Below are 20,598 nucleotides of genomic sequence, written 5' to 3' on the forward strand. Positions count from 1 at the left end.
ACTACTTTGACGTTAATAATTTATTGAGCACAGAAACAAATTCTGTTGCATAATTTTACTGCTGGAATATTATAGGAGAATTTGCGACTAGTCTAGGTGTTTCTCTTTTTTTTTTAAATAATGTTTTAACCCTTTGCGCTGCAATTGTTTTCTTAGTTTGCTCTCGGTTAGCTCTGATTTAAGTCAACTGTAATTTTTGTGGTCTCGACACCTCGCATGGGGTGCGAAGAAATTACTTGCAGATATTTAAAGTTCGTTAACTTAGCGGTGGAGTCTATTAAGTTATTTTTAATTCTGTTAAATATTTTGTTTGAAAATAGAGTCTTAAATACTGTTGCTCGGTTCTAAATGCTAAATCCTCAAAATCAATGTTTTAGATGCAAATCAGTTCACCGGAAATGTCGTTGTGGTAAAATATCGAATTGTTGAGAGTACTTGTTGGATCCATTTACTGTCGCTTCCTAATTGCAGTGAGTAGCTATAGTGTTCATACAATGATTTGTTCCAGAATTAAAGAATGTAATTCTCGAATGTAATGCTGGATACAATTTTATTAATCAATTGAATATAAAATGCGTACGAAGAATGTTTGAGCTCTATTAACGGTGATTTGTAATTTTTCTTGCTGTAAATGGAATTAATACTCATTGTTATTTTCTTTATTGACGAATCATTCTCTCATGGCCAGTAACACGGATAAATATCCGGCGGAAGTCCTTAACACCTGGAAAAATTCGTTCAATTTTCCGATAGGTTTCTGATTATTGGAAGAATGCTAATAAAATATCGGTACATTCAATAATAATTTATTGTTGACTCACGACGTTGAAGAGTTCTAAAGAGAAGGGACTGAATTTTCCTGCGGTTATCTGGAAGGATATTCTCGCTCGACATATTACGTTAATCAGCATGGTTGCCTGTTTTGACGGTAAATCATACCAAATGCACTCGTACGCTGACCGAGCAATCTCAGTACTCTAGAATTTAGAGAAACTATCGTTACAGATCAACTGCGCGAAAGTATTTCTTACTTTTTGTTCTTCAATAGTCCAACTCGCAGTCCAAATTTAGAACCTTTTGTCATTCCTTCTTTTTGTAAAAGTATTTGCTAAGTATTTATTATTTGTTTTCTTTCATTTCACCGGTAATAAATGGATATAGAATAATATATATATATATTTTAAATACTTACTTCTCTGACAAGAGCTTCGCCCACATAACAATATATAAATAAATGCAACATCGTGTATAACACGTGTATGATAAAAAATATTAACCCAACAATAGGCACTTCTTCGCACTCTTGATCCACAGACTACGAAAAGATTATGCAACTACCGTTACTTGATCAGGGAATTGTATTCAATTGATTGTTCCATGAACGTACAGTTAACATACGATACCCAGTCAGACACAACATCGCTGTGCAGATCAGGGTTTGTATAAGCAGTGTTAGATTGAAACAGTCTTCCACAACCACTGCAAATCTAGAACGCAAAGTTTAAAGGATACACGCTCAAAATTGAATCTCAATTATCATCAGCAGTCTGTAACTATTGGTACGAATAAAAATTTCACGTTTTCCGAGTATCAACTGATAAATACATTAGGTAATAAAGAAATATTCTCTCTTTTGGCAGGCCATAGAAACATAAAAGAAGCAGTCAACGCAGCGCATTATTTATGAAAAAAAAATCAACAAAGCCGCAGCCGCAATCACGAAATCAAGAGTTAATTGCAAAACAAGAATTCTGAAAGGAATAAGACGCACAATTTTACCTTTTTTATTTCATTTCTAGCATAAATTATCGTACATTATTATAGCATAGAGTGTCAAATATTATAGCAAAAATTATCATAGATGATTCTTGCATAATATATTATACACACCTGAACAGTTGATTATGTCTGTACACAATGTATCCGAGTCTCTCATTGAACTTCACAAAATTGTGCCCGTCGCTCTTGTTCGCCAGATTTTCGAGGGCCATCCTGAGAATAGACAGTTGCCCGCACAAATGCAACACGAGAAACGCTAGAAACGTGTCGAAACAAGAGTAGCAGATTGCGGTCAGAACGGTGCCCATAAATTGGCCCAGCCATGTGATCTCGAAATTGGGACTCTTCTTCGTGTCATAAGGGAACACGGCCGGATGCAGGAGACCGCCCAAGTCGGCCTCCGAAGTGTTCTGCATGTTGCTCCAAATTTGCAGCGACACGAACGCGAACAACATGAAACAATTCAGCGTGGAGGAAGAGATAGATATCATTCGACTCAACCGGGCGTTCTTCATCATCGTCTGACGGTCCGTTTCCGGCAGGGACCTGGACCAGTCTTCGAGTATTTGATTGACCAACGACGTGAGAGCTGGAACGATAATGATTTACTGCGATGAAGACTCGAATGCGATCAAAATCGAAGAACTTTATCTTCTTTGGTATATAAGTTACGAATTTGTTAGCCAAACATGCTCGTAATAATATAAAAATAACAATAATAAAAGTATAAACTTGGATAGTTACAGATGTCTCGTTCTACTTTATTATCTCGTATTTGACTTAGCTTAGAATTCATTTAACAAACGACAGAGCAAAAATTTGTCAATTATACGTTTGCAGTTACCCTGTTTGTGGTATCGTAAAACGATTTGCTTCGCCAAAGCGAAAACGATCGGCACGTTGATCGATAGATTCTCGACCGCCTCGTTCAAATTCGTTGATTTCAGTATCAAATTCGCTGTCTGTGGTGCGCATATGAACATAAGCGACACGGAACTCGTGAACCAGAAGACGAAAGACGATATTCGTCGCGCGCGATTCGAGATCACCCTTGGTTCCGGCCACACGCCGAGCAAAGTTAGATTGAAACGATTCCATCCCACCGCAAAATCCATTTCTCTGTTCGCATTTAAATGGACGTTGCTATTCAAAGACTATATTTCATCGTTACAGTGAAGTACAGCCGTAGATGCAACGCGAATTAAATGCAGCAAAGCTAAAAGTCAATTCTGTAAGGCTCGAGACCGGAAACAAATACTCTGGAGCCTATAAATATACTAATTAACACCAGATTTACGGAATCTGTTAACTCGACGAATATTCAATTTTATGAACATTATTTAGGAGAAGTATAAGTCAATTTTAATTGATGTATGTAGATTGCTACATAATATTATATGCCATCACATATTGATGATAAATCAGTGAATATTTACTGTTCCAGGAATAATATAATGAAGTGTTCAATACAACGTCTATAAATCTAGTGTTAAAAATATGTCTACATGTAAGAAGTAAGTAATATCGGACAACGAATAATGGTATCAGTATATTCCACATTTTTACACCAACGAAGCTTTATTTTCAAGGACCATCATCTCACAGAATGCAACTCATAGAAATCATTGATGGATCAGTAACGGCACTACAGAAATTCTCTTTTTAATACTAACGTTTGCACTTTACAGGTTTCGCGGGTTCCTTTCACTCGAATTTTTGTCGAACGGAGATCTATCGACGACTGAACTCCCAGATTGCGCGCAACCCGTTGCCTTCATTACGCATTCGTATCCGTTCCCTGAAAACGTTTTCCGATACGAACTTTTAATAGCTACAATCTGGAAAGTAATCGTGGCAGGACACCCTGTAATCCGAGCTCTTTTTGTATGTTCAACGAATACCGTCGAAAACCGTTCACAGACTCTTAAAATAATGACCATTCTAATAGACGGAAAAAGTTCGAACAGTTCAGCCGGTGAATGTAGTTTTGTCATGGAGGTAGAAATTTCTTCTTATATGCAGCACTATGGACACATCCGCAGGTTCAGTGAACTTTCATAAATGCCATTCGTAATGGTTCTAACTATAATCTCTAGATTGTGCGCGAAGATGGTCATTCGTCGCCACCCGAGATAGTGAGAAGAACTGACAGATAACCCATCGCTGTTCTTAGAATCTGAAACGATACGATCAGTGGTTCTTCGGATTTCTGTATTGCTGTTTCGTCAACAATCGCTAATGTGTTTGAGTTTTTATTGTAACATCGTGTCGTGGACTATAGAGGTGGAAACTTACACTGCTGAACATTTCCATGGAGAAGATACCAAATTTGCCTGCTTTCAAATAAATCGGTCGCGTGGATCTTAGAATGATAAATAAAAGGCACTTTGCGTCTGATGGCGCGACGTTGTACCATTTAGATTCGTAAGCAGCGATGCCCAAACTACTGCTCTGAAACATGTTTCTTTGTTGCAGAGTTTGCTCAACTTGTCGTAGTTTTTCATACAGAAGAGAAATTGAATGGGTACGCGTTGTTTGACTACATGTAATTCTCAATTGAAGCTCATGAAGGTTTGAGGAAGTTTTAAATATAACTGTTGTGTGATCTATCGTAAATTAAACTGCATAATAATAATATATATTCTATTCTCTTTATGGGGCCACCACAGTCTAGTAGTCTCCGTATTCTTCCATTAGGAAGAATGTTTTTCCTAAATTTTCTTTACGCAAATTCGTTTCCTGAGTCCTGATTTTATGGATATTACAACAGAACAACATCCATGTTTAGCATGGATCTTTTTCACAAATTAAATTTTATCCAAATTCATGAACAACTTCACACAATATAGTAGGATATAATTTATTTCTTTGGATAAGATAAAGTCGTCTTTTGGGAAAGCTCTTAGGAAAATCGTAATAATGGCATCAGAATTATTATTTAGATCCGAATTGCAATGTCATGGTGGGTAGGATATTAAAATGCTGAATGAACTATTTTTGTTGTCGTATGAACAACAGTCCCCTCCATCACCCATGATCATCATCACACAGGAACGAAGGAGGAGTAAAGTTGTAAATGTATTTTTTTTAGTGTAGTCTGACAATTTTATAATTTTACTTTACTCATATAATTTTACTGAAGAAAAAGCGTAGGGAAAGCGCACGTTCACTCATCTTGAATAATGTACGCGGTGAAGGACGCTTAAATTTCAATAACAGGGGTGTATATCAATTCTAGATACTACAGTATCGGATCAGACTTGGACTTATTTACCGTATATTGAATTGTATGTATTATAAGTCCTACTATTCGAATACTAGGCCGTCTATTACATTCATCAATATATTAGTTAATAAGATACGAGTGAGAGATACTTACTTGAACAAGAAGTAATTCGCCCACGTAACAATAAACATACATGTGCACTGTAATAAACAATACGAAGAGTATGAAGAATAACATTTGAAAAGTTAGAAAGCCGTTCTCGTCTTTGAGTATCACCTGAAATCTCAATTAATATGTGAATTTACATCTCTCTCGTCGTTCGCTCCAGGAAACTTACATTGAAAAATAGGAATCCCTGAAAACATATTTCGACGGTGCTGAGCAGCATTTGCAAAAACAATAGAATGCTGAAGCACTCCCCGATTTTAATGCCAGTCCTTCAATGAAAAACATCGTTCATCACTATGCTTAGGTCATAAACTATAATTTCTTAATTTATTGTTCCTGGGAAGAGAAAGAATGAACTGATCGTTCGAAACCGGCAACGAATTGAACGAATAAAATTACAAAAGCCTAACAGAAACATATTTAATAGATTACGTGAATGTATAATTTCAATTTGTAATATTGGACAAACAACGTTTTCCTTTCACCTTCTCAATATTCTGTCCAATTGTTAAATTTCAAATTCATAGTATCAAATACAAGCAAAGTTCAAACTTTCAAATGACCTTGAACAATCAATTAATTCTTTCACAGACAATAGAATTTCCTTGTTCACCAGTTCAGATGTTCGTGTCTCTTGACGATCCAAGTCAGTTCCTTCTGAATGTCGCTAGATTTTCTGGTCCCGTCCGCTTCGTCCATTAACCTTGTCAGTTTCCGGTTCAAATTCTGGAACTGTCCGCAGGTGTGCAACACTAGCATAGCTATGAAAATGTCGACGCCGGTGTACGGGATGGTAGCGCAGTAGGCAGCGATCACTTGCGCCACGTTCGTTGTTACCCTGACCGACGTTCGTCTCATGTCAAAAGGGTAGTATCCGGGATAAATGACCAAATGGTCCTGGCGCTCTGTGGTTGCGTTACTTCCGGCGATCGTGAACGACCGGATGCTGATATAGGCGGTCACCATGCACTGCGTCAAAATCGTACACCAGATGGATAAGTATTTCGAGAGTTTCGCGCTGTCCATCATTGTTGTTCTCTCCTCGTCAGTCTTCGGAGCGTACCAGTCGTTGTAAAACGATTTAATCAGAGGCTTGAGATCTTCGAACATAATTCGCAGTCAGTGAAATTTGAGGAATCGATTTGAAAAATTGTGATTAATTGATTGCTATATTCTATTTAGCGTAATTGGCTGTGTTCTTGTAAAAATCTTGCTTAATTATCTTTATTCTCTGGAACTTAATAGAGCAATTAATGTATGAATTGATTAATAACTATAGAGAAAATATAACTTATTAATTAATAGCTAGAAGATAGTATGTAATATCTCTCTATAATATTTACAGTTGCATGGTTTAGAAGGTAAGAAATTTCTTTAAGAAGTTTGTAATATTGAAGCTTGAACAACTGTTAACATTTTGTTGCACTAAAAGAAAATTAACTGTTTATTATTTCACTATTAGCCTCACCTTCTCGAAGATACCAGACAACGAATATTTTTATGGCCGCATTGTAGCCTGGAATGTTAGCCAAAGTCAACGTCTGCGTGATCTCTCCGAGGTCTCCGTCCAATCTGAACAAATTTATGCTTTGCCATATGGTGACAAACATAAGAGTGCAGAAGATGGCAACGAAAGCACGGAAATCCGCCAGACGATCCTGTTGCACCATTGGTTCCGGCCAGATACCAATTATATGCAGATTCAAACGATTCCATCCGATCGCTTCTCTCAAATCTATGACATTATCACAATTGTAAGAAGATTGATAGTACATTCGCGGAAGTGTTAAAATAACAGGTTTGTAATATCTGGGAAAAATTAAAAGAATTTCAATTTGTATATCTTTGAAGAACTTTCTTACTGTCAATATGACGAGGAGTAAATCTAACTATAACCATTTTTATCGAAGGAAAATCTTGTTAAATTTCATGAATAATTAAACAATAAAGCACTATAGAAACATTTGAAAAAAATACTTCTCAAACTTTATTCAGTACATTCACTGGTCGACGGAAAACACTTCCACGATGTATATCTATTTCTTTCCACTGAAGCAAAGGTCATTAATTATTTTGAACAGTTAATTAATGACGTATACTTGTCACTAACTAATATTGATGTTCCAGCAACAAAGTCTTCATGAATGAAGACGTAGTGATAAGTGATAGATACTTTTATCAATTTCCTTAAAAGTTTCAATGAAATTTAAACAGTTTTTTCACTTTTCTATTTAGAAGAGTGAAAATTCTGTTTTGGGGAAGAGGAATGGTACCTCGTTCGAAATCCATTGCTACCACTCGCGTATAGACCACAAAACGAAATGACTACTCACGAAATTCTCTCTGTCGTCTGGTTGGAAGGACGCATGCTCGTTTGTCATAAGAAACTTATTTTCCACCCCCTGCAGAAAATGCAACGAAGTCAAGTAAAAGAGGGCTGCCGACGTAGTTTGGTAGTTTCTTTCCTTCGCGACGACGAAAAAAATTCCTGCTTCGTTCGTAACTTTGTCTGTCGACGTCCTCACCCTCGTCGATTATTTAAACGACCCCTGCAGACTCAAACAAAATTTTCTTTCCATGGTTTTCGTAATCGACAGATGTAACTCGTAGAGTTACTTTAATGAAACACGTTACGAATTATTGTCTGCGGAACCTCGAAATGAAAAACAACTTGCGAGGCAAGCATTTCGATTCTTTTAATTGGACTGATAGTAATTAAACGAATAACGATACCTTTACCGACTAAGTGGTGGAAACTTGAAGTGACAGAATAATCGACGTACTGTGTTTCCAAATTAAACTTCGATCTATTCTTGTTGAATTTTTTTTATTCTGGTGAGTTGTTAAACATTTTTAAGCATAGTGTATAATTTAGAGTGAATTGTTTTCTTCTGTAAAATATTATTCCCGCGAATGACTGAAATGACAAGTTACACGGAATGGAAGATTGTAATTAAAATAAGAATTCAAATCGTAGGTAATTATGTTAATTACGAATGAATACCTGAAGCAGACACTTTTTCTCAAATTCTGGATCTTAGGTAGTTGAGTATTTAATATACGGATCAGTCTGTTGTTAAGATGCCTCGTTCTCATTATACATAAATATGAGCAAAGTTTTATATTGTTAATTTCATTTACAGATCTTTTTCCATTCACGTTGGAATAAGTGAATTATTAAAGCATGTATCGTATCTGAAATGGAAGATTTTATACGGATCAAACACGCGAGGATCTATTTATCTTCTGTTCACAGAATAATTTCATGAGAATTTTATTGAATAAGATTAATAATCACATATTATCACAAAGATCAGAACACTTGTTTATAATCAACAAAACGTAAATCGTATCTGTCTTTATTTATTTGTCATCAGTATTTGTATCCTTCGTAGCCAGTAACATGAACATATATTCAGCAGAAGTTTTTATAGTCTGAAAAAAATGTTACACCCTCGACATTTTTATTATTTTACAACTAAATAACAGCATATTAGTATTTGTTGGTAATTTCTTGTGAACTCAGGGCGGTGAAAAGTTCCAAACAGAACGGTTGAGATTTTTCAGCTGTTATTTTTATCGCTTTTCTAGCTCGACATATTGTAATAATTGGCGTTATTGTTTGTTTCGGTGGTAGTTCGTACCAAATACAGTCAAACGCTGACTGAGCAAAACCAATGCTCTGGAGTTGGGTATGTTATAATTAAACGTTAATCACGAGAATGTTTAAAATTCTTATTTTAATGGAAAACATTTTTGAAAACTGGTTAACAACGGCTCAGTATTCCTTAATATTTCGGATAACATCTGTTCAACTGGTTTCTGCGTGTAGTAACATCATCATTGCGACTTACTAATTCATATTTCACCATCTTATAATTGAATTATGATAACATTTAAGAGATATGGATTATTTAGTCTATTAATGATGTGTTAAACACGAAAATATGATTTAAATGGTCATTATTGATTATCGATTATTATTAATTAAATTACTGTTATTAATGTATTGCTTACTCTAATTGCGTCGGCAGTACATACCCTAAAATTGAAAACGTAAAAATGAAAAAGCTATGTTTCAAGCAAATATTAAATGGTATTACATTGTGTAGGATAATTAAAACGTTTTTTGTTGCATCGGAAAGTTATTATTTACGGGAAAATGGACTAAGAATAGAAAATATAGCTGTTCTACTACAGTTGTCGATTTGGAACAGTGAATTGAAGTAATATTCTTTCAGTTACCCTTCTGGTGATACTGTAAAACGACTTCCTTCACCAAAGAGAGCGAAACTGTCACATTGATCAACATATTCTCAACCAGTTTGTGCAAAGTTCTCGACGTCAGCATCAAATCCGAGGTGCGAGGTGCGAGGGTGAACCCGAGCACCGCAAAATTTCTTATCCAAGAGTATATTAACCGTTAAGCTGACTCCATTTCATCGCATAATCCATTTCCCTATTTATATTTCAAATTCAACCTCGATAACGAACACTTTTCAACAGTTACACTGTCTCAGCGTTTAAAGAAACAAGAAAAAAACATTACTAAAACTAATAATGCATCCAATATATTTTTGAAAACGACTTGGATATTATTAATGGAAAATCAAATGTAAAAATCAAGTAACCTAGGAGCCATAAATTTGAATATTAAGATTAGTTTCGTTGCCTTAGAATGCTGTAATGTTAAAAAATAAATAACGATACCGTATGTTTAACAAGTGTACACCAATTTTATTTTATTTTCAAAAATCATAGAATTGGATTCAATACTATACTCAGTTTCGTCAGATTCAATGTACAGAAGTTTCTATACGCGTAGTCTCTTTGAACGTTCGCAGACCGTAAGAATGTTTCATTACACATTCGTATCCGTTTCGCGAGAATGTTTTCCAATACGAACTTCTAATTGCAGCAATCTAAAAGTTCGCGGAGGTAGGCAACAATTGCAACTCATTTCGTTTGTCCGACCGATAAAAAAAGTTTCACAGTTACGACAGGAAACGCTGTTCGTCTTCGTTGACACAGGAATCCGTTCTGAGGTTGAACATTTTACTGTTAGTGTAGAGGATTGCTGAACTATTACCAACGACAACATGGTAACTGAAACTACAGTCTCTAGATTCTTTTTTCTAATGGGGACATTCAATCGAGATTGCTGGAGACTGTAAGAAGAACCGACAAATAACCCATTGCTGTCCTCAGGATCTGGAATGGCAAAATTGGAGATTTTTCGAATTTCTATGTTTCTGTTACTTTAAAAATATTTAGAGTATGGGGTGACTGAGTGAATGCTTATTTTAGGATCACATGGTGTGTATAGTGAAATGGAACTTACGGTGTTAAACATTTCCATGGAAAAGGTACTGAATTTTCCTGCTGTCAAACGAAGAGGTCTCGTGGATCTCAGCATGATAAATAATAGGCACTTGGCTTCTGATGGCGCAACATTGTACCAGTTGGATTCGTATGCAGCAATGGCCATACTACTACTCTGAAACAACATCTCTGTGACACGGTTGAGAGAATTCTCACTATAGGTTTGTCTAGCTCATAAATTAGTGTCCTTTGTCTTGTGTGTATACTTCCTAGAATCAGATTATGTCGAGCAAATTATATTTCTTTTTGGTAATTTTTGATAATATACACACAAGTTTGTTAGCAGCATTCTTTTATCTTTGATCGTTGCAGAAAATTGGTCGGTGTTTGAATCATTCTGGATGATCTTTTTAACATTTACTTTCTAATATAATTCTGAATGATTTTTTTATAATTTTAATTCCTGAATATAAAACTTTGAATGATTTTTAATTTGCTTAATATATTATATAATTTAGAAAGAGGTAATAAAATCTTCTATTCATCTCGCTCCTCCAGTGGATCCAATAGGGACATCCAAAGGATTTTGGGCATTTTGTAAATTTAAGGAGGGTTTTTTGCAGATTCCCAATTTTATATGTGGAATTTGTGGTGACAGTTTAACCAGCAAACAAGGAGTAGAGGAAACACAGTTACATTTTTTGTATCCACAAAAACCTTTTATATATACTGTGTATCTCCTATTACGTGAAAAAATGCACGCGGTCACCGATCTTAATTAAGCACGACGCGACGAACGGTTGATGTTTGACAACTGCGACGTAATTGAAAGCTTCCATGCCTTGTACGATATCTTCTATATATATTTTCATTTTTTAGTTTAAATAAGTAAGTATCGGACTTCCATTTATAATTATTGAACCACCCATTAAGAAAAATGGAAAAAACGAAAAAGCATATCAGATCAGAATCCCATAAATTGCTTATGGTATTCTTTTTCCATGAGAAATAAGAATAAGTATCGCCTGATATAATTGCATTAAACTGTTATACTTACATGGACTCGTAATAATTCGCCTACGTAACAATAAAGATACACATGCACTATAACAAATAATATGAACAGCGTGAAGAATATCGTTTGAAAGGCTGATATACCAGTCTCCGAAACGAATAGCACCTGCAATCTCGAATCAATATATGCAATTAATATCCTTCGATATTACGTTAACAACTCTAGACAACTTACGTTATAGAACGAAAATCCTTGGAAACATATTTCAATGGTACAGAGCAGCAATTGCCAGAGCAGGAGTTGGTTAAAACAATCCTCAATTCTACTAGCGGCCCTTCAGGAAAAAAAATATGCAACACTATGGTCACAGAATTACTAATTTCTTGATTATACCTTATACGAAGTACTGAACTCGCTGTTCAACGCCCACTGAGTCACTGAATTATATATTGTACTACTAACAAATACGTAGAATAATGAAACGGTAGAATATAGAAAAAAATTTTCAAACAAATCATTGGACCATTTCTTTCATACATAAATAAGTAAACTATTTCTCGAAAGATTGATACAAAAATTCTCTTTTACAAAAGCACAAGAAGAACTTTTTCAAAAAAAGTAAAACTCCGACAAAAGTGTTCTCAATTATCTGCAGACGGAAACGATTTATCAAAAAAGAAAAATGATAAAAATATTCCTGAATTGGTATGTCAGACGAAAAGAAAACTTTTTTTCTCCAAAATGAAAATCATTTCTCCAAGCATGAATAAATGAATATTAATTTTATTATGTTATATTAATAAGATATTATAATAAGAATATTATATGAATAAGATAATATCTTTCAAAATCGTAAATGACGTTGAACAGTTGATTCTCCGATAGGCAAAAGAGATCCATTGTTCACCAGTTCAAGTGTTCGTGTCTCTGGACGATCCAAGCCAGTTCCACCTGGATCTCTTTCGGTTTCCTCTGGCCATCCATCAGTCTCGTCAGTTTCCTCTTCAAGTTTTGGAATTGTCCGCAAATGTGCAACACGAGCATAGCTATGAAATTGTCGACACCAGTGTACGGAACGGCACCGCAATAGGCGCCGAATACTTGGGCCACATTCACGATCACCCTGACCAACGTTGGTCTCATGTCGAACGGATAGTACGCAGGATAAATACTCAAACGATACTGCGGCTCCGCGGTTATATTGTACCTGCATATCAAAAACGATCGAAGGAAGATGTACGAGGACACCATTATCGCCGTCAGAACGCTGCACCATATAGACAAAAATCTGGACAAATTCGCGCTGTTCAGCATCGTTGTTCTGTCCTCCTTAGTCTTCAGTGTGTACCAATCATCGTAGAACGACTTAACCAGAGGCTGAAGATCTTCAAGACAAACACGCGTCGGAGATTAACTCTTCGCGGACGGGAATCATTGAAACTTCTAAAAACTTTGTTCGTAAAAAATGCAATTATTGATCGAAAACATCTAGTTATTCGAATAATAAAACTGTTAGTTTGTAGCGTGCGATTTTAGATATAAAATTGATTATTTTGGAACTTTGTTGTTTTCAAATTTATTATTTATCACGGCTGTATTCAACCGCCGAAGCTTAAAGTATTCGATGAAAATCTGTCCATGAAGTTTTTATAAGATCTGTTATCGATCATAGAAACGTTGTCATGTTAAATGTTTTGTTTCAAGGAATATTAGGAAATTTTCTCGAGATGGAAATGTTGTAAATAATTGTCGTTTGTTTTCCATTGTTCGCAGGCTCACCTTTTCGACAATACAACAGTACAAGTAATTTAATGGCTGCGTTGAATGTCGGAATGTTAGCCATAGTCAATGTTTGCGTGATCTGCTCGGAAATTCGCGGCACAGTTGTTGCTTTTCGTTGGTTCCGGCCAAATGCCAACTAAGTTCAGATTGAACAGGTTCCATCCGATCGCGTATTTCAAATCTAGAAAAATATCATTACAACTGCAATATCAGAAATAATGTGATCACTAAAAAATCAATACAATCGATTGGTAATATTATTCAAAAATTAAAAGAATCCTTCCTCGTAGATTAATGCGTCAAAGACTGAATAATTTCCACCGAAAACACGTATACAATTTCAGAAGTTATTTTTCCTTGAAAATTTCACTGTTCAAACATTTTTCATATTATATTCTCCGAACATTTATTCATGTATTTTTAATGTTCCCCAAACACTTCTTCGACGAGAAAAGTAATTGTCACTGGCATAGAAAAATTATGTTACTTATCCCATACGGCGAATAATTTTTAATATTTTTATCTCTAAAATGATTAATATCTTGTTACAATATTTTTGTACGTTTGACACGAAATTTGTTAATTAATCCCAGCACTAACTCTTGATAACTCTGAAATCTTCACGACTTCAACTTTTTAACTGATATTTCGTCGAATCAAACGATCGTTAAATTTAAAAAGAAGAAAGTGAAAATTCAGTTTCGGAAACGTAGAGACGAATACCTCGTTCGAAATCCATTGACATCACTCGCGTGTGTATAGTCTAGACGATAAAGTGACTATCGAGAAATTCCCCGGTGTTCTGAACTGTCGCATAGTCCATCGGGAGGACACATGCTCGAACACTGTAAGAAAATGATTTTCCACCCTCTTTTCTTAGAACGAATAACAAAGTTAAATAGTGGAAGACTCTGGACGTAGTTCCATAGTTCTGTTCTGTCGCGGTGACAAAAAAATGGCCAATCGATTAGAACTTCGTTGCAACAGTCTTCCCGCTGTCGTTAGCATCGTCGATTATTTAACGACGTTTCCAGAGTTTAAAAAAAAATTGCCTTTCGCTACTCCCTTAACCGACAGTTACGTTAATGACACGGTGCACGAATTACTGCGGGATCCCGAAGACGCGTGCTTGTTATACACGCGTTTGATCCGATAACTGTCCACAAGAAACAAATATTTGAATAATCTTCACCGTATTAAGTCGTAATGTTAGAATAAATACAGATAGGTAAACTAAAAGACGATAGAAAGCTTCCGAATAAAATACAATTTAAATTGGACCAAGTGAAATTTTCCTGTGAACTTCACGAGTACTTCCGAAGTACGACGAAACTTTTTGGTCAACTTAATCGGGGTCGTTAACAAACACTTCTCTCGTCTAGTAAAATCGAAATTGAAATAAATGTTCGAGTGGCAATTAATTGCGTTAATTGCAGATGGACGTATGTACCTGGAGCAGACAATGTGAGGATATATGCAATGGTGAAGAAAAGTTTCTGGATTAATTATATTTTTTTGAACATAGCGTCGAATGTTAGTGGTCAGGTGGTTACGAATTTGACATATAGGTTAATTTTCTGTTGATTCTTTTCAGTGACGTATTTTTACGTGATTACTTCTGGTGTTTATTTACTTGATTTGTGTTGTTCTTTTCAAGAGGTGTTACTTGGTGGTATCTATCTGTAACTTCATACTCTCCATTACACCTCCGGATTTTCAGAATTTGTTCTTGAATCGGTGAGTTACTGAAACAAGAATCGCTAGTAAAATGGTGTTTCCGTATGGACTAAATTCGTGAGTATCTGTTTTACTTTATTCGCGACTTTCTTCCGTGGAATTGATCCTTAACATGAAAAATGTAAGAAACCTTGAATCCAATAATTTGTTCAACAAATTCTCGACCATTTCGTTCAAACTCTTGCATGTTAATATTGAATTCATTACGTAATGTGTACAAATGAACCAGGACGTCGTGAAGCATGCATTTCAAAGTGAACACGTTTCGGTTGTTGTTATACTTCATCGTGCAGGTTTCTATCATTCAGAGAAACGAGAAATAAAAATCTTTGAAATTAGTAATGAATGGAATTGGTAGATTATGAAACCAGGAATGAAAGTCTGGCAACCTATCTATAGAATCTTGGTAAATTTCTCTTACTGCGGAAGTAATTGCGTTAACACATTATCTGTCGGTAGCTATTGAACAGTTTATTAAAGATTAATAAAGCATCAATGAAACTTTCGATGAAAATAACAATTACCATCCACAATCAGCAAAATATATCAAGTCAAATAATATAATTGTTATTTGAGAATTATTGTTCAAAGGAAATTATTAGACCACTTCATAAGATTGTGTTAGTGAAAAGCCTGTTAATAACTCTCCGATAAATAAGGTGTTCAATAACAGATAAGCCACGAATATGTTCAACAAGCAACATCGATTGTATATTACCATCAAAGTATACATTGCAGAATGTAATACGTAAGAATAATTTTTAAACTATTACTTAAATACTATTTTAATACCTAATTATCGTCTAACCTAAGAACTTTACCGCAAGATTTCTACACGTTAGAGATAGTTTGACCGTTCGCTAACCAAGGAATTCCCGCTTCCGACAAACGAACTACCAGATTGCAATGTAACCCGTTACAGGTTACAACCTCCATTACTTTGTTTGCATCTGTTCCAGGAAAACGTTTTTCGATAAGAAATTCTAACGGAATGCAATCTGGAAGTTCGCAAGACAAGACAAACCGTAATTTTAACTGTTTTCGTCCGTCTGACACATCAACAAAGTTACTTCAATTTTGTCATGGTAACCTTTTTGTCTTCGATTATTTTTGTTTTGATTTCGACTCTCAGAAATCGTACCATAGTGTTGTAACTAAAATGTCTAAACTTCTTTCTAATGGAGATGCTCAGTTGTCGCCACTAGAGACGGTGAGAAGAACTGATAGATAACCCATGGCTGTTCTTAGAATCTGGAAAGAAAGTGTCAGTGATTTTCTTAGCTTCCTGTATTCATGGTTTCTTAAAAATCACTAGGGTATCGGGTAACTACAAGAATTTTCATTCTGAGATTCTATAGTGGATATACTGGTGAAACTTACGCTACTAAACATCTCCATGGAAAATATACCAAATTTTCCCGCTGTCAAACAAAGTGGTCGCGTGGATCTTAACATAATGAATAAAAGACACCTTGCATCCGATGGAGCGACGTTGTACCATCTGGATTTGTAGGCAGACATGCCCAAACTACTGCTCTGAAACATGTTTCTATGACGCGGGTTTTGTTCAATGAGTCGCGGTTTCAGACCTATATTAGAATCAAAAAAAGCGTTGTCCAATTACATTTGGAATCTGGATTATGAATCCTAGGAAACACCTATACGTCGATAATCTTTGATAGATTTTCATTTTCTGTGTATTCGTAATATGATTTTGAATTTTCGTAGAGCTTGAATAACTACATACGATTGTTGGATATGTTGGAGTTTGGAGAATGAAATTTGGATTTGGATTCTCAAATTATTCAAATAGTATTTTTTTCTGATGTGTATAGACGGATAATATAAATATTCTATTTTACTTGAACTTTAAGTTTCTAGAATGATCCAAAGAATATATTCAAATGATTGAAACCAGAGTTATCCAAAGTATTCGGAATGTTTATTTTATTTTGAGGTTTGGTAGATCAATTCATATAGAATTAAAGTTGAAGAGAAAGAGAATTTGAATGAAAAGGAAAACACTGGTTTAGAACAACGCTTCCAGAATTATTAGTGAGAAAAATGGACGGCTATCCCCCCCTTTCTTGAATTGACTCGCGACAACTGATGTTTAACTCAAATAACAGGAGAAACTTATCATTATGCACTTGAACAATTAAGGAAGTATTGAATATGAATCGATTGATTGCATCGGACGGATGTGATACTCACTTGGACAAGAAGTAAGTCGCCCACGTAACAATAAACAAACATGTGCACTATAACGAACGATACGTAGAGCACGAAAAAGAACATTTGAAAGGTTAGTAAACCGTTCTCATCTTTGAGTATCACCTGCAATCTCAAATGAATGCATACGATTAATATCGCTCGTCTGACCGCTCGAGAAAACTTACATTGAAAAATGAGAATCCTTGAAAACATATTTCGACGGTGCTGAGCAACATTTGCAGAAACAGTAGAATGCTAAAGTATTCTCCAATTTTATTGCCAATCCTTCAGGAAAAAAGAATATTCGTTATTTCCTTACCATATTCAAAGAATATATTCTCTTGTTGAATTATGATTATAAACATTATTTTAAATATTCCAATAGGAATAAACAAATTTTTTTCACAAAGTAGAATAATTCAATGAAACGTATATTATACCAAATGTTTTATACTTTCTAATTAGCTAATTAATTCTATCACAATAAAGTTCCAAATATTAGGATCAACTTTAGAATATTAGACAAAAGAATATTTTTTTTTTCGAAACAAAAAAAAGTTTTACCAATACTTAATACTGTTTCACCAATATAAAATACGTTTACTAAAATGCAAATCAGTGAAATATCTTTCGTGAAATAGTTAATTAATTCTCCATTAGACAAAACAATTTCATTGTTCACCAGTTCAAGTGTTCGTGTCTCTTGATGATCCAAGCTAATTCCTGTTGGATCTCGCTCGATTTTCTCTTTTTGCTCGTCTCGTCCATCAGCCTCTCCAATTTTCTGCACAAATTTTTGAATTGTCCGCACGCGTGCATCACGAGCGTGGCTATGAAAGTGTCAACGCCTGAATACGGGAGTGCACCGCAGTACGCAGCGATCACCTGGGCCACGTTCGCTACAACTCTGACCGACGTTCGTCTCAAGTCGAACGGATAATAGGCGGGATAAATAGCCAAACGGTCCTGGCTCATCGCGTTCACGTCGTATTTCACTATTTTGAACGACCGAAGAGACACGTACGTGGTTAACATTATCAGACTCAACACGATGCACCAAAAAGACAATCTTTTCGAGAATCTGGCAGAGTTCATCATGGTTGTCCTCTCCTCGTTGGTTTTCGGAGCGTACCAATCGTCGTATAACGATTGAACGATCGGTTGGAGGTCTTCGAACATAAACGAAAATCATAGTTGACAAATTTTTATATGTGCACATTTTATTATCTACATGAAATTGTATTATACGGATTTAATTGGAATTACAATTAAACTTTAACACAAACTTTCAAGTCTTATAACGTTATTATATACAATCTTTCATTTTTGTAATTTCATTATATGAATCATGTAAACAAGACATTATAACAAGAACAATCATAAGAATTTATTTATCAATCAAGTTTTCTTAATATGATAATACTTTTAGTGTTTTTTGTAATTCTTTTATTATCAATCAGAAGAACTTATTGATCAATCAGATATCTTTAATAGTCTGTTTGTAATACCTTTCTTATAATACCATATGACACCTAATTTTATGGCCGCGTTGTACGCTGGGATGTTAGCTAGGGACAACGTTTCCGTGATCCTGATAAGGTCTCGGTCCGACATGAACAAATTCCAGGTCTGCCATATATTAATAAACGTGAGGATAATAATCATAGACGCGAAAGCCCTGAAATCCGCCAGTCGGTCATGCAGTGTCATCGGGTCCGGCCAGATTCCGATCGCGTTCAAGTTGAAAATGTTCCATCCGATTGCCTCCTTCAAATCTATGAAAATATCACAATGGTAATGCAGAGTAACGTTAATTAATCACTTGGAAATCAAAATAAACGATCCACGATATTGTATAAAAATCGAAAGAATCTAGCCTCCTCAAAGTTCATATAATTCCTTAGCATTGAACGTAAAATAAATAAGTTTCATTTACTTCCATTATTCTAACTTCTAGCAATTAATTAACTGCAACATTTTCCCTATAACAAAAACATCCACCATCAAGGATCAATCATTTGAAATAATGTTAAACCAGTTCCATTAAAACGAATCCTTCACACGTTTCCAATATACAAGTTGGTTCACTTGTACGTGACGTATATCTGTTGCAAACTGATCTTTCAATTTTATCAAATTTATTACAAACAAATTTCGTATGCTCATCAACGAAATCACTGATCGCACAATGCGATAGTCACTAATTCCGTACTATTCGATACCAACATTAACACGTTGGCGACGGCGTGCGCCACCGGTGGTTCACACTTAAATGTCACAGCACGTGTACCATCAAATACGTAGTTCGTTAAATTGTTCTGGTAGACAGAACAAATTTCCATGTATGAAAATTAATTTACTTATTGATAATTTCAATAATTTTTAGAATTTCACCGCTGGATGTGCAGAAACGTAAATTCCAGCACCGACGTTAACGTGTTGAAACTTGTAGTCGCGATGTAAATGATTTTCTAAAGCCTCGTGCACAATGTAAACGTTTCGATTAGCATTCCAATGATTTTAATTTAATAAACAGTCACGTTTGCAAGGTGGAAGACCGGAATTTCGATTTGAAACAGGGGAACGGAATACCTCGTTCGTAATCCATTGGCACCACTCGCGCGGAGACTACACGATAAAGTGGCTACCACGAATTTCTCCCTTCTCACAGTCAGAAGGACGCATGCTCGATTATAGTGAGACAGTTCTCCATTCCACCCCCGTAGAAAACGTGACGAGGTCAAGTGGAAGAAGGCTCTGGGCGTAGTTTCGCAATTTACTTCTTCTGCGATGGCAAAAAAACATTTCTAATCGATGGCAACTTCGTCTTACCGCTGTCTTTAACTTCCTCGATTATTTAAGGCGCTTCTTAGTATCCAAAAAAAATTCTTATTCCCCGGTGTTCTTAACCTAATGGACTTATCACTTCGATAAAATGCACCGCGAATAGTCGTGTGGTCTCAGAACTACCGGGGATTATGTGTGCGACGTGTCTTCTAATTAAATTGTTACACGGAATTAAAGGAATTGTAACTTTAAATGAATTAACTTCATCGAGGAATATCTCTAGTTACAAGTGATACGAATATTTTTATAGTATTTCATGAATTTTTCGTTGTAATGAATTTTGGGTATTTGTTGTGGATAAAATTAAATCAATTTGATAGTAATGTTTTTGTAATTAATGAACATAACTTCGAAGATTACAAATAACTCAAAAATTTTAATAGCCTTAAAGAAATGTTAAAATAGTCCAGTGTTTGTCATAGATAAAAATAATGAAATGATTCGTTGATAATTTTCTTCTACTCGACAAACTCGCACTCGATTACTTTCGACGAAATCAGATGATGGA

The 20,598-nt window shown here is 35.3% G+C and overlaps 3 protein-coding genes across 10 annotated transcripts; all 3 read right to left on the reverse strand.

Annotated features, from left to right (window-relative positions):
* Positions 1–156: 156 nt before the first annotated feature.
* Positions 157–13,375, reverse strand: LOC116430978 (uncharacterized). Its single transcript, XM_076365677.1, has 12 exons — positions 13,290–13,375; positions 12,418–12,895; positions 11,745–11,844; positions 11,553–11,675; positions 10,454–10,670; positions 10,263–10,384; positions 6,642–7,062; positions 5,787–6,273; positions 5,343–5,442; positions 5,159–5,281; positions 4,075–4,230; positions 157–724 (listed from the first exon to the last, which is right to left on the reverse strand). The coding sequence occupies exons 1-12, from the start codon at positions 13,351–13,353 to the stop codon at positions 671–673; spliced, it is 2,445 nt and encodes an 814-aa protein (XP_076221792.1). The 5' UTR covers positions 13,354–13,375; the 3' UTR covers positions 157–670.
* Positions 634–3,892, reverse strand: LOC116430241 (odorant receptor 13a-like). 2 transcript variants are annotated; one of them, XM_076365325.1, is made up of 4 exons: positions 1,891–2,010; positions 1,388–1,487; positions 1,193–1,315; positions 634–977 (listed from the first exon to the last, which is right to left on the reverse strand). In XM_076365325.1, exons 1-4 carry the CDS (start codon positions 1,989–1,991, stop codon positions 807–809), a joined length of 495 nt encoding a protein of 164 aa, XP_076221440.1. In that variant the 5' UTR covers positions 1,992–2,010; the 3' UTR covers positions 634–806. The 2 variants fall into 2 exon arrangements, with proteins under 2 accessions (XP_076221440.1, XP_076221439.1); XM_076365324.1 differs by lacking the exons at positions 634–977; positions 1,193–1,315; positions 1,388–1,487 and adding exons at positions 2,624–2,898; positions 3,453–3,892 and having other exon boundaries at positions 1,881–2,368.
* Positions 13,374–19,988, reverse strand: LOC116430975 (odorant receptor 4-like). Of its 7 annotated transcripts, none has more exons than XR_012998127.1 (10): positions 19,836–19,988; positions 18,752–19,018; positions 17,926–18,412; positions 17,429–17,528; positions 17,244–17,366; positions 16,410–16,565; positions 16,120–16,280; positions 15,160–15,326; positions 14,926–15,037; positions 13,374–13,473 (listed from the first exon to the last, which is right to left on the reverse strand). XR_012998127.1 is itself a non-coding variant. In XM_076365320.1 (7 exons), exons 1-7 carry the CDS (start codon positions 19,849–19,851, stop codon positions 16,218–16,220), a joined length of 1,212 nt encoding a protein of 403 aa, XP_076221435.1. In that variant the 5' UTR covers positions 19,852–19,988; the 3' UTR covers positions 15,346–16,217. The 7 variants fall into 7 exon arrangements, 3 of the variants coding, with proteins under 3 accessions (XP_076221436.1, XP_076221435.1, XP_076221437.1); XR_012998126.1 differs by having other exon boundaries at positions 15,104–15,326; XR_012998125.1 differs by having other exon boundaries at positions 14,743–15,037; positions 15,104–15,326.
* Positions 19,989–20,598: the final 610 nt, after the last annotated feature.

This window comes from Nomia melanderi, chromosome 3, assembly GCF_051020985.1.
Source record: "Nomia melanderi isolate GNS246 chromosome 3, iyNomMela1, whole genome shotgun sequence".
Lineage (NCBI taxonomy): Eukaryota > Metazoa > Arthropoda > Insecta > Hymenoptera > Halictidae > Nomia > Nomia melanderi.

Coding starts and splice junctions, on each gene's coding strand:
- LOC116430975 (XM_076365320.1), bottom strand. Junction 18,413..18,751: donor CATATGGTATTATAAGAAAG/GTATTACAAACA, acceptor TTATGTTCGAAG/ACCTCCAACCGATCGTTCAA. Junction 17,367..17,428: donor AAGGATTCTCATTTTTCAAT/GTAAGTTTTCTC, acceptor TTGAGATTGCAG/GTGATACTCAAAGATGAGAA.
- LOC116430241 (XM_076365324.1), bottom strand. CDS start 2,894: ATGGATTTTGCGGTGGGATGGAATCGTTTCAATCTAACTTTGCTCGGC. Junction 2,369..2,623: donor TTTACGATACCACAAACAGG/GTAACTGCAAAC, acceptor TTATCGTTCCAG/CTCTCACGTCGTTGGTCAAT.
- LOC116430978 (XM_076365677.1), bottom strand. CDS start 13,353: ATGGCTAACATTCCGACATTCAACGCAGCCATTAAATTACTTGTACTG. Junction 12,896..13,289: donor ACTGTTGTATTGTCGAAAAG/GTGAGCCTGCGA, acceptor TTTGTCTTGAAG/ATCTTCAGCCTCTGGTTAAG. Junction 5,282..5,342: donor AGGGATTCCTATTTTTCAAT/GTAAGTTTCCTG, acceptor TTGAGATTTCAG/GTGATACTCAAAGACGAGAA.